This window comes from Camelina sativa, chromosome 7, assembly GCF_000633955.1.
Source record: "Camelina sativa cultivar DH55 chromosome 7, Cs, whole genome shotgun sequence".
Taxonomy (NCBI): domain Eukaryota; kingdom Viridiplantae; phylum Streptophyta; class Magnoliopsida; order Brassicales; family Brassicaceae; genus Camelina; species Camelina sativa.
In genome coordinates, this window is record NC_025691.1 from 9,055,910 (window position 1) to 9,078,366 (window position 22,457).

Below are 22,457 nucleotides of genomic sequence, written 5' to 3' on the forward strand. Positions count from 1 at the left end.
TGTTGTTTTGGTTTTATTAGGTTTTGTCTTTTACTCTCGTTTCTACAAAAGGCAATCTGTTCTTCTTAATTAGTCAGAGATTTAACGGAGATTAAGGATCACTTAATTAAAGAATAATAAAACCATCGGAGTTGGAGGCTTGAAGCCAGAGAGCCTAGAGTGGCGAGATATCTTCTAACGTGCACTGCACAAGGTCTTATTTTAATCTAGATCTGTTCAACTTTGGCTACCAAGTCCAATCTTACTCGGTGACTCCCATATAACAATAATAAGCTGAGACTTCATAGCTAAAGAACAATCATCTTTCTTCTTCCGAAGGACAAGGAGAAAAAAAAGTGATTTCGACAGGTGAGCCAGAAATGAATAAGAGTAATATAGCCACTTAGCTTTTGTAAAATTAACAAGGGTTGAGTTTGCTAAACTACTTCAATAACTGTAACCAAATTATTTCTCCTCCTATATTTGTCGACTCAGATCACAATGCGGCACAAACTAGTTGTATTCATCTATAGACAACACAAACTTTCAAAATCTTCAAAATTCGACAAAACTAGGATTTAAATTTTGGCTATTGTATAAATGGCATTTAACAAACCTGAAATCTGATTACTATTTGATTATTAATCAAAAATGACCTAGTGTTGTTGGGCATTATTGCTCTAAAAAAAAAAAAAATCTTTTACAAAAGGTCCAAGCTGTTGAATGTGATCAAGTCTTCAATTTATTATTTTAGAAGAGTCGTATATTATATATAGTTAAGTAATTGATTTGTGTTATGTATAAATTATTCGTATCTTACACCGAAGAGATACAGAGAGAATCATTAACTGCAAAACAGTTATACATGTATGTGTGTGTCTCAACATTAGGTTGTCATCTAGAGACATTTCCCTTAGTCAAAATGTGTCATGTAAACCTATAAATACACTTTATATATCTAATAAAAGAGTGTGGTTTTCGTTTACAAGAATCGAGCATTACATAAAAGAAGAATACATTGAGTGTAAAAAAAAATACAGAGAGAAAAGTCCCGCCACCTGGGTTCGAGTAATATTGGCTACGGGGGTTCAAAATTTAACATGGTTTCCCCCGGCCCCAGGAGATTAGTCTTTGTGCCTAGCAAGCCTTTAGGATCACTCCTGAGTTATCAAAAAAGAAAAAAAATACAGAGAGAGAAAGACAAAACAGAGTAAAATCTGTGTTGTCCGATCCTTAACAACTTTGACAGTTCAAACTCTTACATGGTATCAGAGCTATGGAGACAACAACGCAACAAGTTATTCCAATCTTCAATGGTGGATCATATGGCTTTTGGAAAATCAAGATGATAACCATCTTGAAGAAACGGAAGTTGTGGGATGTCATCGAAAATGGAATAGCGTTGAGTTCGTCTCCTGAAAACTCACCAGCGTTAATCAAAGAGAGAGATAATCAAGTGATGAAGGATATGATGGCTCTTCAAATCCTTCAAAGTGCAGTTTCGAATTCAATATTTTCGAGAATTGCTCCCGCATCAAACGCAAGAGAAGCTTGGACACTTTGGAAATGGAGTGCCAAGGAAGTTCACAAGTACGAATGATTAATCTTCAGACTTTGAGAAGAGAATATGAAAATCTGAAGATGAAGGAAGGTGAAACCATTAATGATTTCACAACCAAGTTGATAAACGTGAGTAATCAACTGAAAGTTCATGGTGAAGACAAGACCGATAACCAATTGGTTCAAAAGGTTCTTATCTCCTTGCTGCAAAAGTTTGATAGCATCGTTTTCGTCCTGGAACAAACAAAGGATCTATCAACTCTCTCTATTACAGAGATGATAGGTACTTTGAAAGTGCATGAGAAGCGCTTAAGTCTCCGAGAAGAACGTATCAATGAGGGTGTGTTTTATGGAGAAAAGCTTGGTTCGAGTAAAGGAAACAAGCAAAACAAACGCCATGAGAAGACCAAGAAGTGGTGTGGCGTGTGTAAAATAAACAGTCACAGTGAGGTAAACTGTTGGAGAAAGAAGAACAGAGCTGTTCCACAAAAGAGAGCGACCGGTGAAAGAAAATGCTATGTGTGTGATAGATCAGGGCACATAGCTAAAGATTGCAGACTTAAACGAAGTGAGAGAGCAAACCTAAGTCTTGAAGAGATAGAAGATGAAAATGGAGATGAATGTCATATGCTCTTTAGTGTTGTCATATGATCTCAGTGGCGTTGATTTCAAGGGAAGGAAGTTACCCTCTAATATTGGAAAGCTCATCCACTTGAAGTATTTGAGTTTAGCTGGGGCATCTGTATCTAACTTCATCTTTGCGGAACCTGAAGTCGCTGCTCTATTAAAATCTAAAAATAGTTTCTGGTCTGACCAACATGCCCAATGTCTTTAAAGATATGTTAGAACTGAGATACCTCATTTTACCATTCAGAACACCTGGCAGGACCAAGTTGGAATTGGGTAATCTACTCAAATTGGAGAAGTTAATGAACTTCTCATCATATCATAGCAGTCTGACAGATCTTCACGGTATGAAAAGGCTAAAGAGTCTCTCAATCTATATCAATGGAAAAGAAGGGTGGAGTATGGAAACTCTATCTTCAACTCTTAAGTAAATTGGGACACTTGGAAAATCTTTCTATAGATTCCACGCCTTTCGTTAATTCCAAACTACCGATATTGATGAGGTATAACCCAAAGTTACATGACGTGCAACACTTCCCTTCCCATCTTACAACCATATCTCTAGAACGTTGTTTCTTGGTGGAGGATCCAATGCTGATACTAGAGAAGGTACTACGACTAAAGTAGGTTATTATAGAGTATAAAACTTTTGTTGGGAGGGTAATGGTTTGCTCGAGCTGTGGATTTCCTCAACTGCACACGCTTAAAATAGTTGGATTAGAATGGTTGCAAGAGTGGCTGGTGCAAAAAGGCTCCATGTCACGTCTTCATACTCTCACTATGGATATGGAGCCAATGTTTAAGAAACTTCCAAATGGGCTTAGATTTATCACTTCGTTAAAAGAACTGACTATCAGCACAAAAGAAAGAGGATTTGAGAAGAATGTTGCCAAAGGAGGAGAAGATCACCGAAAAGTCAATCACATTCCACTTATTCGAATTCGCTCTCCAACAACACAAGGGGAAATAATCTATATTATGAAAGATGGCCAACTCTCTCCATTTGAATGACATGTCAGCAATCGAGAGAGTGCCCCCTGTTTGTCCTCCTTAAAAGCAAATAAACCTAAATTAAAAGGAATATAAAACATCTTCCATGTCTTCTATTCTTTTTTTTTTAATTTACAAACAATTTCAATATTTAACTAATAATTTAGAGAAGTTTAGAACATGTCTCAAAAAAAATAGATGCATCACCAAAATAATTTAGAGAAGTGTACACACAATGATCTCGCATGTGGCATGTTGCTAGTCAGCCTCTGTTTCCGAGTTCCTATAGACTTATCCTCTATATTTGTTGCTTTTTTTATTTATGCCATCTTTGCTGTGAGTTTGTGCTCCAAAATCATGTATCTTTGTGTAACTTTTGTTTCCCCTTTTTGGGTTGATTGAATGAATACAAGTATGGTTTGACAAAAAAAAAAAAAAAAAAAGCATGAACGGCACTAAAGATTACTAATCACAACATAAAGATGGAACTTGTTACTTGTTGTTAATGCAATGGCTGCCTCGGAATAGAACCAACAAAAAAACAAAAAAAATAAAACATTAACCAACAACATGGCTTTTTTCCGTACGGTGGTAGTAGTCTAACAGAAGCCAAAAGTTTGATTGGAAACCAAAACATATCAAGACCAATGCTACAGATCTAAACCATAACATATAAAGATAGATACTCTTAATTACAACCCAACTAGGAGAATCCCATGTTATAAAGCATGAATCTACATTTTTCCAAAAACTATAATATAATAATAAAAATTATTGTTATATTTTTGATTCAAAAAATTATTTTGTTTGAGACTGTATTTGTTTTTAATATTGCAATTGTTTCGTAAATAAATATATATATATATATATATATCTTTTTGAATACTAATTATTTTAGAAGATTATAGTATTAAATTTGTTTAAAGTATATTACAGTTTTATATCGTTTGTTTGTTGTATTTGCATCATTGTTTTGTGAAATATTTTAAAGTAGTAATTATAATATTGTAACAAACACATTTGTTTCTTCATAGATTGGGTAATATATCTTTGTTTTTAAAAATTCAAATCACAACATATTCAGAAAAATTATACGTACTTATTTAGCATATGTATTATATGATATTTCAAAACAATTTGTAAATGATATAAAAGAAATATGATAGGAGAATCATAATTTAAAATCTTAACAAAATCTTTCAAATATAGTTATTTAAAATAATCATATGTATACTTAGATAAAAAACATTTTACTCTTAAAAATTCTGATTGGTTTACAATTTTTAAAATTAATTAATAATTTTCGTCCATAATTAATTAGAAAAAGAAAATATTATTTTTTTGAAATTAATAATTATTTAAAAGATTTTATTACTCTAATATTAAAATTAAATCTTTACCCTTACTAAAAAAAAATTAAACATTTGCTTTCACATCAATGGTATGACAATGTAATTTTTTACATTAGTCTCATGTTTGTATTTTTCATTTAATATAGTAGGATGAAGAAGACATTCCTTTTACAAGGGATTTGAATAAATGATTCACTTTCCATACAATCAGTTTTGTTCTGCGTCAAACAATGAAGTCATCCTCGTTATGAAATTGTTTCACAAGTAAGAAATTAGAATATACTAGATGAATATTCGCGCTATGCGCGGGCTTATGACTTACCATTTTTAAAATAATTTTGCTATTGTACATATATTTTTTTAATATATGTAAAGATTGATTATTTTTGTTTTTTAAATTGTAGAAAATTTGAAAAATATAATTTGATGTTGATTTTTTTAATACTTCACATAAGTTTTCTCATTTTGTAATTAAATTATTAGATACATGCATAAACAACTTTGTTTTGAGAGACTTAATCATTCTACAATTCATATTAAATAAAAACTTGATTTAAGGATCTATATTTTGTAACGAAGAGTTTTTTGGTTAACTAAGAAATGTCATTTAAACCATGAACTTTCAAATTTTGGCCATTTAAAACATTAACTTTTGTTGATTAGCTTTTTTAAACATGAAGTTTCGTTGACCAAGCCAAAAAAGACATGACGTTAAATCCGATAATTGACCTACTAACAGACGTTACTATGCCGTTAATCACTTCGTTACTGACAAAACAACGTTGTTTTAATGGAAGTTTAATTCGAAAAATGTCATTTAAACCATGAACTTTTAAATATAGGTCATTTAAACCATGAGCTTGTAAATGTATGTTACTTAAACCATAAACTTTCAAATTTATATCAGTTAAATGGCCTACAACAAAGTTCATGGTTTAAATGGTCAAAATTTGAAAGTTCATGGTTTAAATGACATTTTTTTCATTTTACATTCATGTTAGCTTCTCAATTTCTTGAATATAACTCTAGAATTTGTTTTTTAATAAGAAGTTCATATAATTTTATTTTTGACAACTTCTAAATATTAGAATATGAATACAAACATTCATGGATTTATTCAATTATCTTCCTCTTTGTCTCTATATTTTTCTAATCTAACATTTTACAATTTTATTCAACTATTTTCCATTTGATAGTGAACAAAACTCCATTCTTCTTCATATATAAAAATTTAATTTTTTAAGGACAAACTTTCATGAATTTCTCTACAATATTAACCAATATCTCGATCACTGCTGCAACTTTCCAAACTATTGACAAAATTGTAACGCGTTAACCATATGTTCATACATTTATGGATTACGCTAAGAGTAGGAAGTGTTGCAGGAGTCGAGCAAAGTGCAGTAAGGTAACAGAAGAACTAAGAGGAGGAAAACTCATTAAGAATGGTAAAGGAGTCGAGAAAAACTAAAGATATCCAGACACCGGCGAATCAAAGCTCCACCGCTTCTACTGGCGTCGGAAAACATGGCGAAAAAGCTGTCTCGATTATCGTGTCTGACAGAGAGTACATTTTTTCAATATTAAAAAAAAAAAAAGTTTGTTAATCAGTTAGTGCCGTTCATGCTTAGCGATCCAATTTATAGAGTAAAACATCCCTTGTAATTCACTTATCAAATAAACTTAAAAATACCTAAAGATCAAACAAAAAAGTCATTGCTCATTTGCTATCAGGTCAATTTGAATAATAATTTTTGTTCTTCGAAACAGTACATTTCGGTAGTAAACTTTTTATACGCTTTGGGCTAAAATTGTTTTTCATTTTTGACTTTTGAGCGACTCAGTATGATCATCTTGTAACACTTACAACAATTAGCCCCACCATTAGTTGGTTAATGGTTACTGTGCGAGTAAAACTCAAACAAGATAAAACGGAAAACAAATCAAGCCGGTTTAGAGGATGATCTTAACAAGGTTCGAGATAAAACGGAAAGGTGATGAGTTGTGATTTTAGATATGTTCATAGCTGCACTTTGTGGAGGCTACCTTGTTATCTTTTTGTTCAAAATGTGATTCTACTCTTCTCTATGGTTCCGTCCGCCAATAAATAATGTCTGTTTCTCGCCAAAAATGATTTAACGTTTCCCTCCAAAGTATTGTAAATGTATATTTGACAACAACAAAAAAAAAGATTTAAAGTAGTATTAAAAGATTGGAATCACGATTAAAGATATAAAGAAGAATAACGAAGATCATATTATTTTAGTGATTTTATTATTTTCTTCTTATTTTAAAAATTTGTATTCTTATTATATTCACCAAAAGATCTTATTAATAAGTAAACTGAATAATTAAACATACTGTAATTGAACCTATATGAAAAGAATAGAAAAAACAATTGGGCCTTACAAAGGGCTAACTGGGCTAAGAGGAAACCCTAAAACACACGTGGAGAGAGAGAGAGAGAGAGAGAGTATTCAACTTCTTCGTTTTGTGCAAACCACCGGCAACGTTACTCGTCGGCGGAGAACTCACACACACCATTCTCCCATGGGTTCGGTGAAGAGAAAATCAGCGGAGGAATCCTCTGATTGCGCTCCGCCGCAGAAGGTTCAAAGAGAAGACGATTCAACCCAAATCATCAACGAAGAGCTAGTTGGTTGCGTTCACGATGTTTCTTTCCCTGAAAATTATGTTCCTCTTGCTCCCTCCGTTGACACAACCAAACCACCGGCTAAAGAGTTCCCCTTTACCCTTGACTCCTTCCAATCTGAAGCTATCAAGTGTCTCGATAATGGCGAGTCAGTCATGGTATGCTATAATTTGTTTTCAAACTTTGCTTCTATTTTTCAAGCTGTAAAGTTTCAATCTTTTGGTTCAAGCTGTGAACTTTACAATGAGTTCTATGATTAGAATCAGAAGTTATAAACTTTTCTAGGTATATAGTGTAGTTCAATTGAATGTAGAAGGAAATAAGAAAGCTGAAGTGTATGGTTCCATGTTCAGGTTTCAGCTCATACATCTGCTGGTAAAACTGTTGTGGCATCCTATGCTATTGCCATGTCTTTGAAGGAAAACCAGAGGGTTATCTACACTTCTCCTATAAAGGCACTTAGTAATCAGAAGTACAGAGATTTTAAAGAAGAGTTTGCTGATGTTGGTTTGATGACTGGGGATGTTACAATTGATCCTAATGCCTCTTGCCTTGTAAGTATCTTTACTGTTCCTTTTTGTGCTGTCTCAGAGATTGTTTTATTTGCTATCTGTTCTTAGTTTTTTTTTTTGTATTTTGTTTTAGGTCATGACCACGGAGATTTTGCGTAGCATGCAGTACAAAGGGTCAGAGGTTATGCGGGAGGTTGCCTGGATTATTTTTGATGAGGTGCATTACATGCGAGATAGTGAAAGAGGTGTGGTTTGGGAAGAAAGTATTGTAATGGCTCCGAAGAATTCTCGTTTTGTGTTTCTTTCTGCAACTGTTCCCAATGCCAAGGAGTTTGCGGATTGGGTTGCTAAGGTATATCACTCTTGCTAGCCCTGCTACCTCTCTTCTGTGATTGGATTAGTACAATATATACCGTTTATGCACATTCTCGTATCACCTTGTACATATCGTTTAATTATGTTGGAGGAAATAGAAACACGTCTTGGCGAAATGTAATGTAGGTTTCATATATATATATATGGTGTTTCTTTGAGTAGACATAGTATAAAGCCTATTCAAAAGAAATTTTTATTTTTATTTTTATTTGGTGTGGTTGCTCTGGAGATGTGATTATAGAATTGGTATTTCAGGTTCACCAACAACCATGCCACATTGTTTACACTGATTATCGGCCAACTCCACTTCAGCACTATGTCTTTCCTGCTGGAGGTAATGGACTTTACTTGGTTGTTGACGAGAAGGCTAAATTTCATGAGGATAGCTTCCAGAAATCTCTTAACGCACTGGTTCCGACTAATGAGGGTGACAAGAATGGAAAGTCTCATAAGGGATTAGTGATTGGAAAATTTGGTGAAGAAAGTGACATTTTCAAATTGGTGAAAATGATAATTCAGCGGCAATATGATCCCGTGATTTTGTTCAGTTTCAGCAAAAAGGAATGTGAGACACTTGCTACGCAGGTTAGTTTCCTCCTCTTTTGTTTTTATGGTGCAAGTAAATATATCATTTACCAAATAATATATTTATTTGACCTCTTTCCAAATCCCTGAATAACCCGGTCATATGAGAATTTCATCTCATTTTGGGGTATGGTCTTTTTTTTTGTAACTATTGGCAAAACAGGTATCTGATTTGAGTCTGCTAAAAATTAGAAAATTTGTCCAAAAACTTAGGTGTTTCTTTTGTTCGTTTTCTTCTTTTTGTTTGGGATCAATCTTATTCATTTGTGTTTTTAATTCTTTCAGAAACTAGTTATGTCTGTTGACTACTAAGGTATTTGTCTTAGCTAGCTCAGAAAAACTCTCTTGCTGGAGTCTGTTAGTCCTGATAGAGGTTCAATAGAGTTAGTACGTAAAGAAAAGGTGAATTTTCTGGGTATCTTGGGATCGGTTATAGGAGTTGGTTCGCAAAAGAAGTCCTCACTTGAATCAAGACTTGTCTATAGTATACTGTTCCCACCACCAAATTAAAAAAAGTTTCTACAATCATAATCTTGACAGTCTGTTATTACATTGCTACAACGCTCTCTTCATATATTTCTTTTGTATAGACTGTTCAAAACTTATTTTTATGATATTATGATGTGTTTACCTGAAACCTTGCAGTGACTCTGTGGCAACTTGTTTTTATGATATTATAATGTGTTTACCTGAAACCTTGCAGTGACTCCGTGGCCTGTCTTGTTCTATGTGTATTTTAAATCTGAAGTTCATTGTCTGCGTGATGTGGCTCTTACCTACTGTTAGAACGTGAGTATAATGCCTATATGTTTGTTCCACAGATGTCTAAGATGGATTTAAACAGCGATGATGAGAAAGACGCTGTGGAGACAATCTTTACTAGCGCAATTGATATGCTTTCAGATGATGATAAGAAGCTACCTCAGGCAAGCATTCATTAAATCTCTTTCTAAGATGCCTGAGAGTTTGTATAATGCACCTTAACCTATATAACCTTTGTGAATACTTTCCACAATTTCGTGAAACATATTGTTATGTTTAAATGCTGTGAGGTTCTCTGTGTGCTAGGATGTTCCTGTGCACATCTCTGTAGGTGATGGCTAGTTTTGTTGGCTTACTAGTTGTGGATTACCCACCGACCTCGCTTCTTTTATCTCAATTTTTATTTAATATTTTGTATGCCTTGTTACTAACAATGTAAAAGCATATATTCCTTATACTCCTGATGTTGAATTAATAGTCATTTTGGTGCTTGTTTAGTTGATCTAGTTTCAGATGCGATTTGACTTGTTGAATGTATTTTTTTCTGTGGGGAAAGTGACATAATTTATGTCTTCATGTACTGCAGGTGTCAAATATTTTACCCATCTTAAAACGAGGTATAGGCGTTCATCACTCGGGACTGCTTCCAATTTTGAAAGAAGTAATTGAGATATTGTTTCAAGAAGGTCTTATTAAGGTGGGTGAAGCAGTAGAGTTAAAATTTCCATAGTCTCAATTTTTGCTACCTTCTTGATCTGGTTACCGGTAAATAATTTTATGATGTGTTCCTTAACTCTGTTTGGCATACATCATTAACTTAAGTTTTCCTATTTTGAATTGTGTTTACTCTTTCTCACTTTGTCATTACTACTTAAGTTTGAAGTATTTTCTTTTAGTGTTTGTTTGCTACAGAGACATTTAGTATTGGGTTAAACATGCCGGCAAAGACAGTTGTTTTTACAAATGTACGTAAGTTTGATGGAGACAAGTTCCGGTGGTTATCAAGTGGAGAATATATACAGATGAGTGGTCGTGCTGGACGTCGAGGTATTGACAAACGAGGTATCTGTATCCTCATGGTTGATGAGAAGATGGAACCCGCTGTTGCCAAATCAATGCTCAAAGGAAGTGCTGATTCTTTGAACAGGTATATTGTTAAGTATCAGATATATTAAATCCACCGGGTAGAAAATGATATACCTGATTGATAGTTCTGCTTTAAGAGCGTTAGACTTCTTGACATAATTATTGATCTAGACGGTTTTGTTTCATTTTTTATAATCAGTGCCTTCCATTTGAGCTATAACATGCTTCTAAATCAGTTGCGATGTGAAGAAGGTGATCCTGAGAATCTTCTCCGCAATTCGTTCTTTCAGTTTCAAGCTGACCGTGCTATACCTGATCTCGAGGTGCAGTTGCATAATGCTAAATGTTAGATTTCTTGGTTAAATAATGTCCCCCTTATGCAAATGATCTGATTGTGTTCTGATTTATGCAGAAGCAAATAAAATCCCTGGAAAAAGAGAGAAACTCTATGGTGATTGAAGAAGAAGAAAGTTTAAAAAACTACTATAACCTCATTTTCCAACATAAGAGTCTGAAGAAGGATATATGTGAAATTGTGTTCACCCCAAAGTACTGCTTACCCTTTTTGCTGCCAAACAGAGCTGTTTGTCTCGATTGCACAAATGATGATGAAGAGCAACAATCATTCAGCATTGAAGATCAGGATACCTGGGGAGTAATAATGAAATTCAACAAAGTCAAAAGCTTATTTGAAGGTTAGAATTCTGAGAAATAATTTTCGGTTTAATGTTATTTTGGAATCCCTTCAAACAGTGTGATGATTCCGTCTTGACATGACCAATTTATCCAGATGATGATAATAGAAGACCAGAGGATGCAAACTACACCGTAGATGTATTAACTAGATGTATGGTTAGCAAAGATGGCGTTGGCAAAAAGAAAGTTAAGGCTGTGCCAATTAAGGAACGTGGTGAGCCTGTTGTGGTCACTGTTCCTTTATCTCAGGTATCATGGCTGCTCTGTTTAATTTTCTTTTCTTGTCTTCGTAGTCCTATATAATGTTATATACATTCTTTTGCCGCTCATTCTCAGGGTTCTGCTATTGATGATCTTATTGTATTGTTTCTCTTCATCATGGACAGATTAAGAGTTTAAGCAGTGCAATCATGAATATACCAAAAGATCTTGTACCACTGGAAGCTCGAGAGAATGCTCTGAAGAAGGTTTCTGAGTTACTCTCTAGACATCCCGATGGAATACCCCTAGATCCTGAAGTTGATATGAAGGTAGTTTGTTTTTCCCCCGATGCTTCTCTGCTTCTGCTATATTTTCATTTGTCACAAGAGATGAATACAACTTTAATTTCATTAGATTAAGAGCAGCTCTTACAAAAAGACAGTTCGTCGCCTGGAGGCCCTGGAAAACCTATTTGAAAAACACAAAATTGCGAAATCGCCGCTCATAACAGAAAAGCTGAAAGTTCTACACATGAAGGAAGAGCTAACAGCCAAGATCAAGTCACTTAAGAAAACTGTCCGATCATCAACAACATTGGCGTTTAAAGATGAACTCAAGGCCAGAAAGCGTGTTTTACGAAGGCTAGGGTAAGTATTTACTAAATTTATACCATTCACTTTCGAAATATTCTTATGAAACCAACTCAATCTTATACATCAGCTGCATCAATCTCTTCTGCCCTCTTTAAAGTCACAGAAGTGTAATACTCCACTGATAACTCTATTAGCTTTATTTATATCATTATTGCTATTGAAATGCAGATACACCAATAGTGATAATGTCGTGGAGTTGAAGGGGAAGGTTGCATGTGAAATCAGCAGTGCAGAAGAATTGACGTTAACGGAGCTAATGTTCAGTGGTGTCTTCAAGGATGCAAAGGTGGAGGAGTTGGTTTCTCTCCTTTCTTGCTTTGTGTGGCGAGAGAGACTCCCTGACGCCGCTAAACCCCGAGAAGAACTCGACTTGCTCTTCATACAGTTACAAGACACAGCTAGGCGTGTTGCTGAACTTCAGCTTGACTGCAAGGTATTCACTAAAACATTCTCTCCCTGCGCTCATCCAAGAAAACTCGACTATGAAGCTTTGGTCCATAACTTTCTGTCTTTTATGACTTGTGACAGGTCGAAATTGATGTGGAGAATTTTGTGCAATCGTTCAGACCGGATATAATGGAGGCGGTGTATGCTTGGGCAAAAGGGTCTAAATTCTTTGAGGTCATGAAGATTGTTCGTGTTTTCGAAGGGAGCTTGATCAGAGCGATAAGGAGAATGGAGGAAGTTCTGCAACAGCTCATAGTAGCTGCAAAATCTATAGGAGAAACACAGCTTGAAGCTAAACTAGAAGAAGCTGTTTCTAAGATCAAAAGAGACATTGTATTTGCAGCATCTCTCTACTTGTGATGTCGTGCTTATTTCATCCTGGCAACAAGATCGAAACAAAAGCAAGGAATTTTGTTTGTACGTTCATATATTTTTGAAGGCCTCATAATTTGTACTAGAACTATAAAACCAAGAGGTAATTTAATTTCGTAATTTTATTTTTGACCATGACCATTGTTTCACGTAGAACTAGACGTGAATCTTAATTCCACATTTAAGCTACACAACTCCTCAAAACGTTTACATCTAAGTGAATTCATAAGATCTGAAGACATAAAACTTCATTGCTATACACAAACATCTCAATTATCAAATTGTCTAGCGATCTCTTGCTTCTGCTTTCATCTTTACTACGTGGCAAGTGCATTTAGAGCATAACAGTGATATACTCATCTTGAGCCAGCCATAGACGATGACCTGCCCTCTATGTTCCCATTTTCATCTACATCATTTTTTGGCTGCATCCTCGCATTGACTGTGAGTTTGTTCTTGGGTGAAAGTTTCTTCACTTCCTCCGGTGTGTAGATGAATATCTTTCTCACCATTCCACAGAACTCACTGCATCACAAAACAGAAGGCCAGAATGATCATCAACATTAAATGACACATTACAGTAGATGATGCTCAACAGTTTAAACGCTGCTGTGTTTCTTGAGACCAGCACTTACTTCCATGGATCATCACCAACCATCATCATGTCATCTTCATCATCGGTGTAAACAACCTGCCATTTCCTGGTAGATTCTAAGAGTTCACCCTTGATATCGAACATCTCTTCCAGTTTCTTAAACAGATCTTCGTAGCACTCTGACCTTGTCAGATCAACAGCTCTCCCTACTGCACTGCCTTGCATGTGCACCTAAATCAAATTGCCAAGAAAACATTCTTTTAGTCCAAAGCAAGACGCAGTCACTGTAAAGATTCTGATAACCCTGACAATATTAGAGTTGTGACCTAAAACAAAAACAAAACTAGATTTTGATAGAGTGAATGATCCAAGAGGGTAATAATCACCTTTGTGCAGCTACGTATCTGTCTACTTTGTGATTCTTGAGGAGACCTCAAAGAGGATTTCTCAGGGTCACCACTTCCTGACGGAATATCAGATTGGTTGATGTTTAACGGCTCAGGTTGCTGACCAGAGTCAAACTCATTGGATGGTACAGGTTGATCTACAGCGACAGCACCAGTAGACACAGAAGCAGCAGAAAAACATTCATCCACGTTAACATTTTCAACTAGCTCAAACCCAAAAAGCCTGCAGACATTTCCATTGGTTTGTTTCTTTTCAGTAGATTCATTGTTAAACGCTGAAGCAAAGGATTCAGCAGCACTATCTGCATGGGTGGGCCAAAAGGCTGATCCAAGGGATACTCCAAATGATTTGTTCCCACCATGACTAAACATAGCAGCTTTGGCAGGAGGAGAGAATAATGGCACCGAGGAAGGAGTATCTGCCGGGGATTTCCACACACCATCTGGAGTAACTGAAGAGAGCATAAATAAAAAGAGCCAGAGCTGCCACAACGACCATTTCAAAAGAGAAAGGAACACAGAATACCTTGAGCAGATGGACAGGGAATTGGTGTAGGCAAACCAGGAGGTCTCGGTCGTTTGTTCCTTTGTGGAGGCTGAGGTTGTGAGGAAGGGATATTATTTGCAACTAGGGGCTCAAGTTCCCATGGTGAAACTCTCTCAGGACGAAATACAGATGAGGGCTCGTCCCATTGAACCTGAAGCATTATCAGATTGCCAACGAGCATATTAAGTATTAAGATGCATCAATCTATTCATTCAACTAGAAATACAGATCTATAACTTGCTCCACTGCAAAGTATAACAGTAGAATACTCTAACCTTCAGCGATCTCCATTCAGAATCATGCCAAACCGAAGAATTGTTTTCCTGAACGCCAACTATTGTGCCACTGAACCTGCATAGTTAAAACATAAAAAAAGACGAGAAATTATATTGCTTTCAGCTTTATCAGCAAAAAGAAAACAAGATAGTTAGATGTGATACCTTTTCTCGGGAGCTTCTTCACCCTCGAATCTCATCTTGAAACGCATGCCTACAGACAGCTTCTGTGTCTTAGCTTCGAGATACCTATTGACGCTCACAATAAACTCTGACCTACTTGTCCTGATAATAGAAGATATGTCAGCCTGAATTTTCAGCCAAATGATTATCATCAAGCATATGCTAGGAACAGTAACTCAAAGGCATAAGATGCACATTAGAAAAAAAGACCAGCTGGTGTGTCTGTCGAGACTGGCTAGATACATCTAACATAGCAAAAGTTAAGTTTTCTAAATTAAGCTGACAATCCGATGCAGCAATTGATGCGTTCTGGACCATTTGATGGTCAATGACTCAATTAAACTACATCAAGAATAGCCGAACCTTGGCTTGTAGAAGACAGAAAAGATTGTTCCTGTTGTAATGGCATGAGCTGCAGTCGCAAGGACCCCGATATGCATGCTATGACTTGAGATAACAGATGATGGGATATTCATCTGTTGTCTCATGTGCCTCCTAACACCTACTCGGAGCTCTTCATTCTCACCTCTGAAAGACAATTCTATGTCACATGCTCAGTCGTTTATGGCAGAAATAATATGTAGACAAATGAAATGACGAACTTGCCTTAAGAAAATGAAAGCATCACCAGCCACTAGTTTCTTCGAGCTAACAAAAACACTCCATCCAGTTGTTAGCANTATTGTTAAGTATCAGATATATTAAATCCACCGGGTAGAAAATGATATACCTGATTGATAGTTCTGCTTTAAGAGCGTTAGACTTCTTGACATAATTATTGATCTAGACGGTTTTGTTTCATTTTTTATAATCAGTGCCTTCCATTTGAGCTATAACATGCTTCTAAATCAGTTGCGATGTGAAGAAGGTGATCCTGAGAATCTTCTCCGCAATTCGTTCTTTCAGTTTCAAGCTGACCGTGCTATACCTGATCTCGAGGTGCAGTTGCATAATGCTAAATGTTAGATTTCTTGGTTAAATAATGTCCCCCTTATGCAAATGATCTGATTGTGTTCTGATTTATGCAGAAGCAAATAAAATCCCTGGAAAAAGAGAGAAACTCTATGGTGATTGAAGAAGAAGAAAGTTTAAAAAACTACTATAACCTCATTTTCCAACATAAGAGTCTGAAGAAGGATATATGTGAAATTGTGTTCACCCCAAAGTACTGCTTACCCTTTTTGCTGCCAAACAGAGCTGTTTGTCTCGATTGCACAAATGATGATGAAGAGCAACAATCATTCAGCATTGAAGATCAGGATACCTGGGGAGTAATAATGAAATTCAACAAAGTCAAAAGCTTATTTGAAGGTTAGAATTCTGAGAAATAATTTTCGGTTTAATGTTATTTTGGAATCCCTTCAAACAGTGTGATGATTCCGTCTTGACATGACCAATTTATCCAGATGATGATAATAGAAGACCAGAGGATGCAAACTACACCGTAGATGTATTAACTAGATGTATGGTTAGCAAAGATGGCGTTGGCAAAAAGAAAGTTAAGGCTGTGCCAATTAAGGAACGTGGTGAGCCTGTTGTGGTCACTGTTCCTTTATCTCAGGTATCATGGCTGCTCTGTTTAATTTTCTTTTCTTGTCTTCGTAGTCCTATATAATGTTATATACATTCTTTTGCCGCTCATTCTCAGGGTTCTGCTATTGATGATCTTATTGTATTGTTTCTCTTCATCATGGACAGATTAAGAGTTTAAGCAGTGCAATCATGAATATACCAAAAGATCTTGTACCACTGGAAGCTCGAGAGAATGCTCTGAAGAAGGTTTCTGAGTTACTCTCTAGACATCCCGATGGAATACCCCTAGATCCTGAAGTTGATATGAAGGTAGTTTGTTTTTCCCCCGATGCTTCTCTGCTTCTGCTATATTTTCATTTGTCACAAGAGATGAATACAACTTTAATTTCATTAGATTAAGAGCAGCTCTTACAAAAAGACAGTTCGTCGCCTGGAGGCCCTGGAAAACCTATTTGAAAAACACAAAATTGCGAAATCGCCGCTCATAACAGAAAAGCTGAAAGTTCTACACATGAAGGAAGAGCTAACAGCCAAGATCAAGTCACTTAAGAAAACTGTCCGATCATCAACAACATTGGCGTTTAAAGATGAACTCAAGGCCAGAAAGCGTGTTTTACGAAGGCTAGGGTAAGTATTTACTAAATTTATACCATTCACTTTCGAAATATTCTTATGAAACCAACTCAATCTTATACATCAGCTGCATCAATCTCTTCTGCCCTCTTTAAAGTCACAGAAGTGTAATACTCCACTGATAACTCTATTAGCTTTATTTATATCATTATTGCTATTGAAATGCAGATACACCAATAGTGATAATGTCGTGGAGTTGAAGGGGAAGGTTGCATGTGAAATCAGCAGTGCAGAAGAATTGACGTTAACGGAGCTAATGTTCAGTGGTGTCTTCAAGGATGCAAAGGTGGAGGAGTTGGTTTCTCTCCTTTCTTGCTTTGTGTGGCGAGAGAGACTCCCTGACGCCGCTAAACCCCGAGAAGAACTCGACTTGCTCTTCATACAGTTACAAGACACAGCTAGGCGTGTTGCTGAACTTCAGCTTGACTGCAAGGTATTCACTAAAACATTCTCTCCCTGCGCTCATCCAAGAAAACTCGACTATGAAGCTTTGGTCCATAACTTTCTGTCTTTTATGACTTGTGACAGGTCGAAATTGATGTGGAGAATTTTGTGCAATCGTTCAGACCGGATATAATGGAGGCGGTGTATGCTTGGGCAAAAGGGTCTAAATTCTTTGAGGTCATGAAGATTGTTCGTGTTTTCGAAGGGAGCTTGATCAGAGCGATAAGGAGAATGGAGGAAGTTCTGCAACAGCTCATAGTAGCTGCAAAATCTATAGGAGAAACACAGCTTGAAGCTAAACTAGAAGAAGCTGTTTCTAAGATCAAAAGAGACATTGTATTTGCAGCATCTCTCTACTTGTGATGTCGTGCTTATTTCATCCTGGCAACAAGATCGAAACAAAAGCAAGGAATTTTGTTTGTACGTTCATATATTTTTGAAGGCCTCATAATTTGTACTAGAACTATAAAACCAAGAGGTAATTTAATTTCGTAATTTTATTTTTGACCATGACCATTGTTTCACGTAGAACTAGACGTGAATCTTAATTCCACATTTAAGCTACACAACTCCTCAAAACGTTTACATCTAAGTGAATTCATAAGATCTGAAGACATAAAACTTCATTGCTATACACAAACATCTCAATTATCAAATTGTCTAGCGATCTCTTGCTTCTGCTTTCATCTTTACTACGTGGCAAGTGCATTTAGAGCATAACAGTGATATACTCATCTTGAGCCAGCCATAGACGATGACCTGCCCTCTATGTTCCCATTTTCATCTACATCATTTTTTGGCTGCATCCTCGCATTGACTGTGAGTTTGTTCTTGGGTGAAAGTTTCTTCACTTCCTCCGGTGTGTAGATGAATATCTTTCTCACCATTCCACAGAACTCACTGCATCACAAAACAGAAGGCCAGAATGATCATCAACATTAAATGACACATTACAGTAGATGATACTCAACAGTTTAAACGCTGCTGTGTTTCTTGAGACCAGCACTTACTTCCATGGATCATCACCAACCATCATCATGTCATCTTCATCATCGGTGTAAACAACCTGCCATTTCCTGGTAGATTCTAAGAGTTCACCCTTGATATCGAACATCTCTTCCAGTTTCTTAAACAGATCTTCGTAGCACTCTGACCTTGTCAGATCAACAGCTCTCCCTACTGCACTGCCTTGCATGTGCACCTAAATCAAATTGCCAAGAAAACATTCTTTTAGTCCAAAGCAAGACGCAGTCACTGTAAAGATTCTGATAACCCTGACAATATTAGAGTTGTGACCTAAAACAAAAACAAAACTAGATTTTGATAGAGTGAATGATCCAAGAGGGTAATAATCACCTTTGTGCAGCTACGTATCTGTCTACTTTGTGATTCTTGAGGAGACCTCAAAGAGGATTTCTCAGGGTCACCACTTCCTGACGGAATATCAGATTGGTTGATGTTTAACGGCTCAGGTTGCTGACCAGAGTCAAACTCATTGGATGGTACAGGTTGATCTACAGCGACAGCACCAGACACAGAAGCAGCAGAAAAACATTCATCCACGTTAACATTTTCAACTAGCTCAAACCCAAAGAGCCTGCAGACATTTCCATTGGTTTGTTTCTTTTCAGTAGATTCATTGTTAAACGCTGAAGCAAAGGATTCAGCAGCACTATATGCATGGATGGGCCAAAAGGCTGATCCAAGGGATACTCCAAATGATTTGTTCCCACCATGACTAAACATAGCAGCTTTGGCAGGAGGAGAGAATAATGGCACCGAGGAAGGAGTATCTGCCGGGGATTTCCACACACCATCTGGAGTAACTGAAGAGAGCATAAATAAATAGAGCCAGAGTGCCACAACGACCATTTCAAAAGAGAAAGGAACACAGAATACCTGGAGCAGATGGACCGGGAATTGGTGTAGGCAAACCAGGAGGTCTCGGTCGTTTGTTCCTTTGTGGAGGCTGAGGTTGTGAGGAAGGGGTATTATTTGCAACTAGGGGCTCAAGTTCCCATGGTGAAACTCTCTCAGGACGAAATACAGATGAGGGCTCGTCCCATTGAACCTAAAGCATTATCAGATTGCCAACGAGCATATTAAGATGCATCACTCTATTCATTCAACTAGAAATACAAATCTATAACTTGCTCCACTGCAAAGTATAACAGTAGAATATTCTAACCTTCAGCGATCTCCATTCAGAATCATGCCAAACCGAAGAATTGTTTTCCTGAACGCCAACTATCGTGCCACTGAACCTGCATAGTTAAAACAGAAAAGAAAAAAAGACAAGAAATTATATTGCATTCAGCTTTACTAGCAAAAAGAAATCAAGATAGTTAGATGTGATACCTTTTCTCGGGAGCTTCTTCACCCTCGAATCTCATCTTGAAACGCATGCCTACAGACAGCTTCTGTGTTTTAGCTTCGAGATACCTATTGACGCTCACAATAAACTCTGACCTACTTGTCCTGATAATAGAAGATACGTCAGCCTGGATTTGCAGCCAAATGATTATCATCAAGCATATGCAAGCAACAGTAACTCAAATGCATAAGATGCATATTTGTTAAAAGACCAGCTGGTGTGTCTTTCCTGACTGGTTAGACACATCTAACATAGCAAAAGTTAAGTTTTCTAAATTAAGCTGACAATCCGATGCAGGAACTGATGTGTTCTGGACCATTTGATGGCATTAAATTGCTTTTAGGATTTTATTCCCAGTCAATGACTCAATTAAACTACAGCAAGAATAACCGGACCTTGGCTTGTAGAAGACAGAAAAGATTGTTCCTGTTGTAATGGCATGAGCTGCAGTCGCAAGGACCCCGATATGCATGCTATGACTTGAGATAACAGATGATGGGATATTCATCTGTTGTCTCATGTGCCTCCTAACACCTACTCGGAGCTCTTCATTCTCACCTCTGAAAGACAATACTATGTCACATGCTCAGCCGTTTATGGCAGAAATAATATCCAGACAAATGAAATGACGAACTTGCCTCAAGAATATGAACGCATCACCCGCCACTAGTTTCTTCGAGCTAACAAAAACACTCCATCCAGTTGTTAGCAAATGGCGCCTTGGTTGCCCTGTAATCACAAACTCGTGATATTTAACAAACGTGAAACAACAATATTATTGCAGAATTATGTAAAGCTTTACAAAGTTTCCAGTAGCAGTAGCATTGGGGTTACAGAACCGCAGTTTAAAGATCACCTCATAATAAGATACCAAGTGTATTACCTCGGAAAATGTGCCTAAAATGCCATTCATTATTGTGCAAATCAGTTGCAACCAATTCTTGCCACGGTGGTTGTTGGGACATATCCTAAAAAAGAGAAAGCAAAGTATTACAAAAAAGGAACAAGAGAGTTGGAGGTGTTCCCAAAAAGGAACAAGAACACCGGATGAAAGTCTGACCAAGGGTGGAAGACAATCATCTGCATGTCTCCGTAGCACAGAGAATCCACCATGTGTGCTTGTGTCCGAAGCAGTTAGTGTCTTGCAGAATGAATGTACTGTGCACTTTTCAGGTTCTTGAACAGGGGCATCTGGGCTGATTGGTTCGCTTTGCTGATAACCAAACACAATAGTTTCACCAAATCAAGAACAGGAAAACAAAACATAAAACCGTATTCTGTAAAACACTAAATCATCAAATTTGCTTACATCCAGTTCTGGCAGTAAGGTTATTTGTGCATATACTTCGTCAGTGTCGGGCTCTGCCTGAGCTTGCAAAGTGAAGCACAACAAGGTATAAAATCATTTAGCCAACACATTTCATAAAGAAAAAGTAGGGAAATTTTGTCATATATCACATTATTTAGCCTACCCTGCGCTGGATGTTGATCACTTTACAGAGAATCTTAGATGGGAGATCGAAGGAAGGCATCTGTTGCTCCAAACCTTGGTGCATTGATGCCTCGAGCTGCATAAGCAGTGACCAGTTAAATGCATATATGTGATAGTCAGATAAGATGGAAAAAAAACGATTAATCACGTGAAATTAAACAGACAGTACATTTATGTCCTCTATACAACAACACATGCTTTTGTGATTTTATTTTTAGCTTGAGAGCATCAACAAGGCAATTAACAGTCCAATTAACAAAACTGGCTTTAGCAAATGAGCATGATACGGTTTTATGACAATGTTAAGTGATTCAACACAATAACCAGAATACCTGCCCCATGTGGCCTTCAGGGAAATAATAAACTCGTTCCCCTTCACGAGGTAAGGTTACAAGAGGTCCAGCACAGGCATGCCAGAGCTCCCTACATAGAGCATCACTTAATACCCCTACAAAGAAACAAAAAAAATGGTTATGGGACGCAACAATGTATCTCAAAAACAAAGCAATGGTTGAAATAAAATTGCTCCAAAGCTTTAAACCCCTTTTCCACTCATTAATCAGCCATTCCAAGTTATGCAGAATCCCCAAAACAAGCTTAGAAAGCAAATTCCCAGTAGAAAACAGCATGCACACTTGACAGAATGGTATAAACACAAAATGATCCACAAACCTCCAGGTTTTTCAGATGAATGATTGCTAGCTGCCATTTGGAATCCACTTAATTTCGATAACTTCACCTGAGCGAAAACAAAAGAAGAGAAAACGATAAGATTGAAATGCCTTTGTGAAAGAGCAGAAGAAGAAGATGGACCTATCCTCACTCTAATTTAGACAAACAAAAAAAACTCTCATAGATGTCATTATGTAGAAAACATTTTTTTTTAAAAACCCTTTCATAAATTGACTGACAAAAATGTGGGCCATTTATGTAACTGCTTTGTTCTACATTGTTGTCTAAAGCACACCACAAGACTCAGATTCTCAAATATTATTACCCAAATTGAAGAGTAATCCAACAGTCACCTCAAAACAAAGAGGTAAAAAAAGCAAAAGCAAGACAAGAACCTACTCACAAACATACCAAAAATGAACAGATTTCAGTCACACTATGCAACACAAAAA

At 36.6% G+C, this 22,457-nt stretch overlaps 4 protein-coding genes across 7 annotated transcripts in view; 2 read left to right on the plus strand and 2 right to left on the minus strand.

The window, feature by feature from the left end:
• On the plus strand, positions 6,966–12,982 carry LOC104700771 (DExH-box ATP-dependent RNA helicase DExH9-like). The gene is made up of 14 exons (XM_010416352.2): positions 6,966–7,319; positions 7,515–7,715; positions 7,807–8,025; positions 8,304–8,633; positions 9,455–9,559; positions 9,982–10,092; positions 10,292–10,542; positions 10,681–10,804; positions 10,894–11,176; positions 11,272–11,426; positions 11,564–11,707; positions 11,793–12,025; positions 12,200–12,464; positions 12,560–12,982. The coding sequence occupies exons 1-14, from the start codon at positions 7,059–7,061 to the stop codon at positions 12,836–12,838; spliced, it is 2,961 nt and encodes a 986-aa protein (XP_010414654.1). The 5' UTR covers positions 6,966–7,058; the 3' UTR covers positions 12,839–12,982.
• LOC104704461 (auxin response factor 1-like) lies at positions 12,955–15,530 on the minus strand. The gene is made up of 8 exons (XM_010420545.2): positions 15,464–15,530; positions 15,221–15,385; positions 14,840–14,959; positions 14,675–14,750; positions 14,379–14,550; positions 13,832–14,304; positions 13,486–13,676; positions 12,955–13,375 (listed from the first exon to the last, which is right to left on the minus strand). Exons 2-8 carry the CDS (start codon positions 15,343–15,345, stop codon positions 13,207–13,209), a joined length of 1,326 nt encoding a protein of 441 aa, XP_010418847.2. The 5' UTR covers positions 15,346–15,385; positions 15,464–15,530; the 3' UTR covers positions 12,955–13,206.
• On the plus strand, positions 15,605–17,977 carry LOC104704462 (DExH-box ATP-dependent RNA helicase DExH9-like; the record flags this gene model as incomplete). The annotated part of the gene is made up of 7 exons (XM_019227035.1): positions 15,605–15,796; positions 15,886–16,168; positions 16,264–16,418; positions 16,556–16,699; positions 16,785–17,017; positions 17,192–17,456; positions 17,552–17,977. Coding segments are annotated over 7 exons (1,551 nt in total), but the record flags the coding sequence as incomplete, so codon positions are not given.
• Positions 17,947–22,457, minus strand: part of LOC104700772 (auxin response factor 1) — a 6,047-nt gene continuing 1,536 nt past the window's right edge. For 3 of the 4 annotated variants that reach the window (XM_019227579.1, XM_010416354.2, XM_010416353.2), the window contains exons 2-15: positions 22,006–22,072; positions 21,666–21,781; positions 21,314–21,409; positions 21,151–21,207; positions 20,902–21,054; positions 20,725–20,809; positions 20,480–20,570; positions 20,237–20,401; positions 19,826–19,945; positions 19,656–19,731; positions 19,367–19,538; positions 18,824–19,293; positions 18,478–18,668; positions 17,947–18,367 (exon numbers count right to left, since the gene is read on the minus strand). In XM_019227579.1, the coding sequence (XP_019083124.1) occupies positions 18,199–18,367; positions 18,478–18,668; positions 18,824–19,293; positions 19,367–19,538; positions 19,656–19,731; positions 19,826–19,945; positions 20,237–20,401; positions 20,480–20,570; positions 20,725–20,809; positions 20,902–21,054; positions 21,151–21,207; positions 21,314–21,409; positions 21,666–21,781; positions 22,006–22,042 (1,998 nt within the window). In that variant the 5' untranslated portion in view covers positions 22,043–22,072 and the 3' untranslated portion in view covers positions 17,947–18,198. The remainder of the gene's footprint in view (positions 18,368–18,477; positions 18,669–18,823; positions 19,294–19,366; positions 19,539–19,655; positions 19,732–19,825; positions 19,946–20,236; positions 20,402–20,479; positions 20,571–20,724; positions 20,810–20,901; positions 21,055–21,150; positions 21,208–21,313; positions 21,410–21,665; positions 21,782–22,005; positions 22,073–22,457) is intronic. The other variant, XM_010416355.2, reaches the window with a different exon arrangement.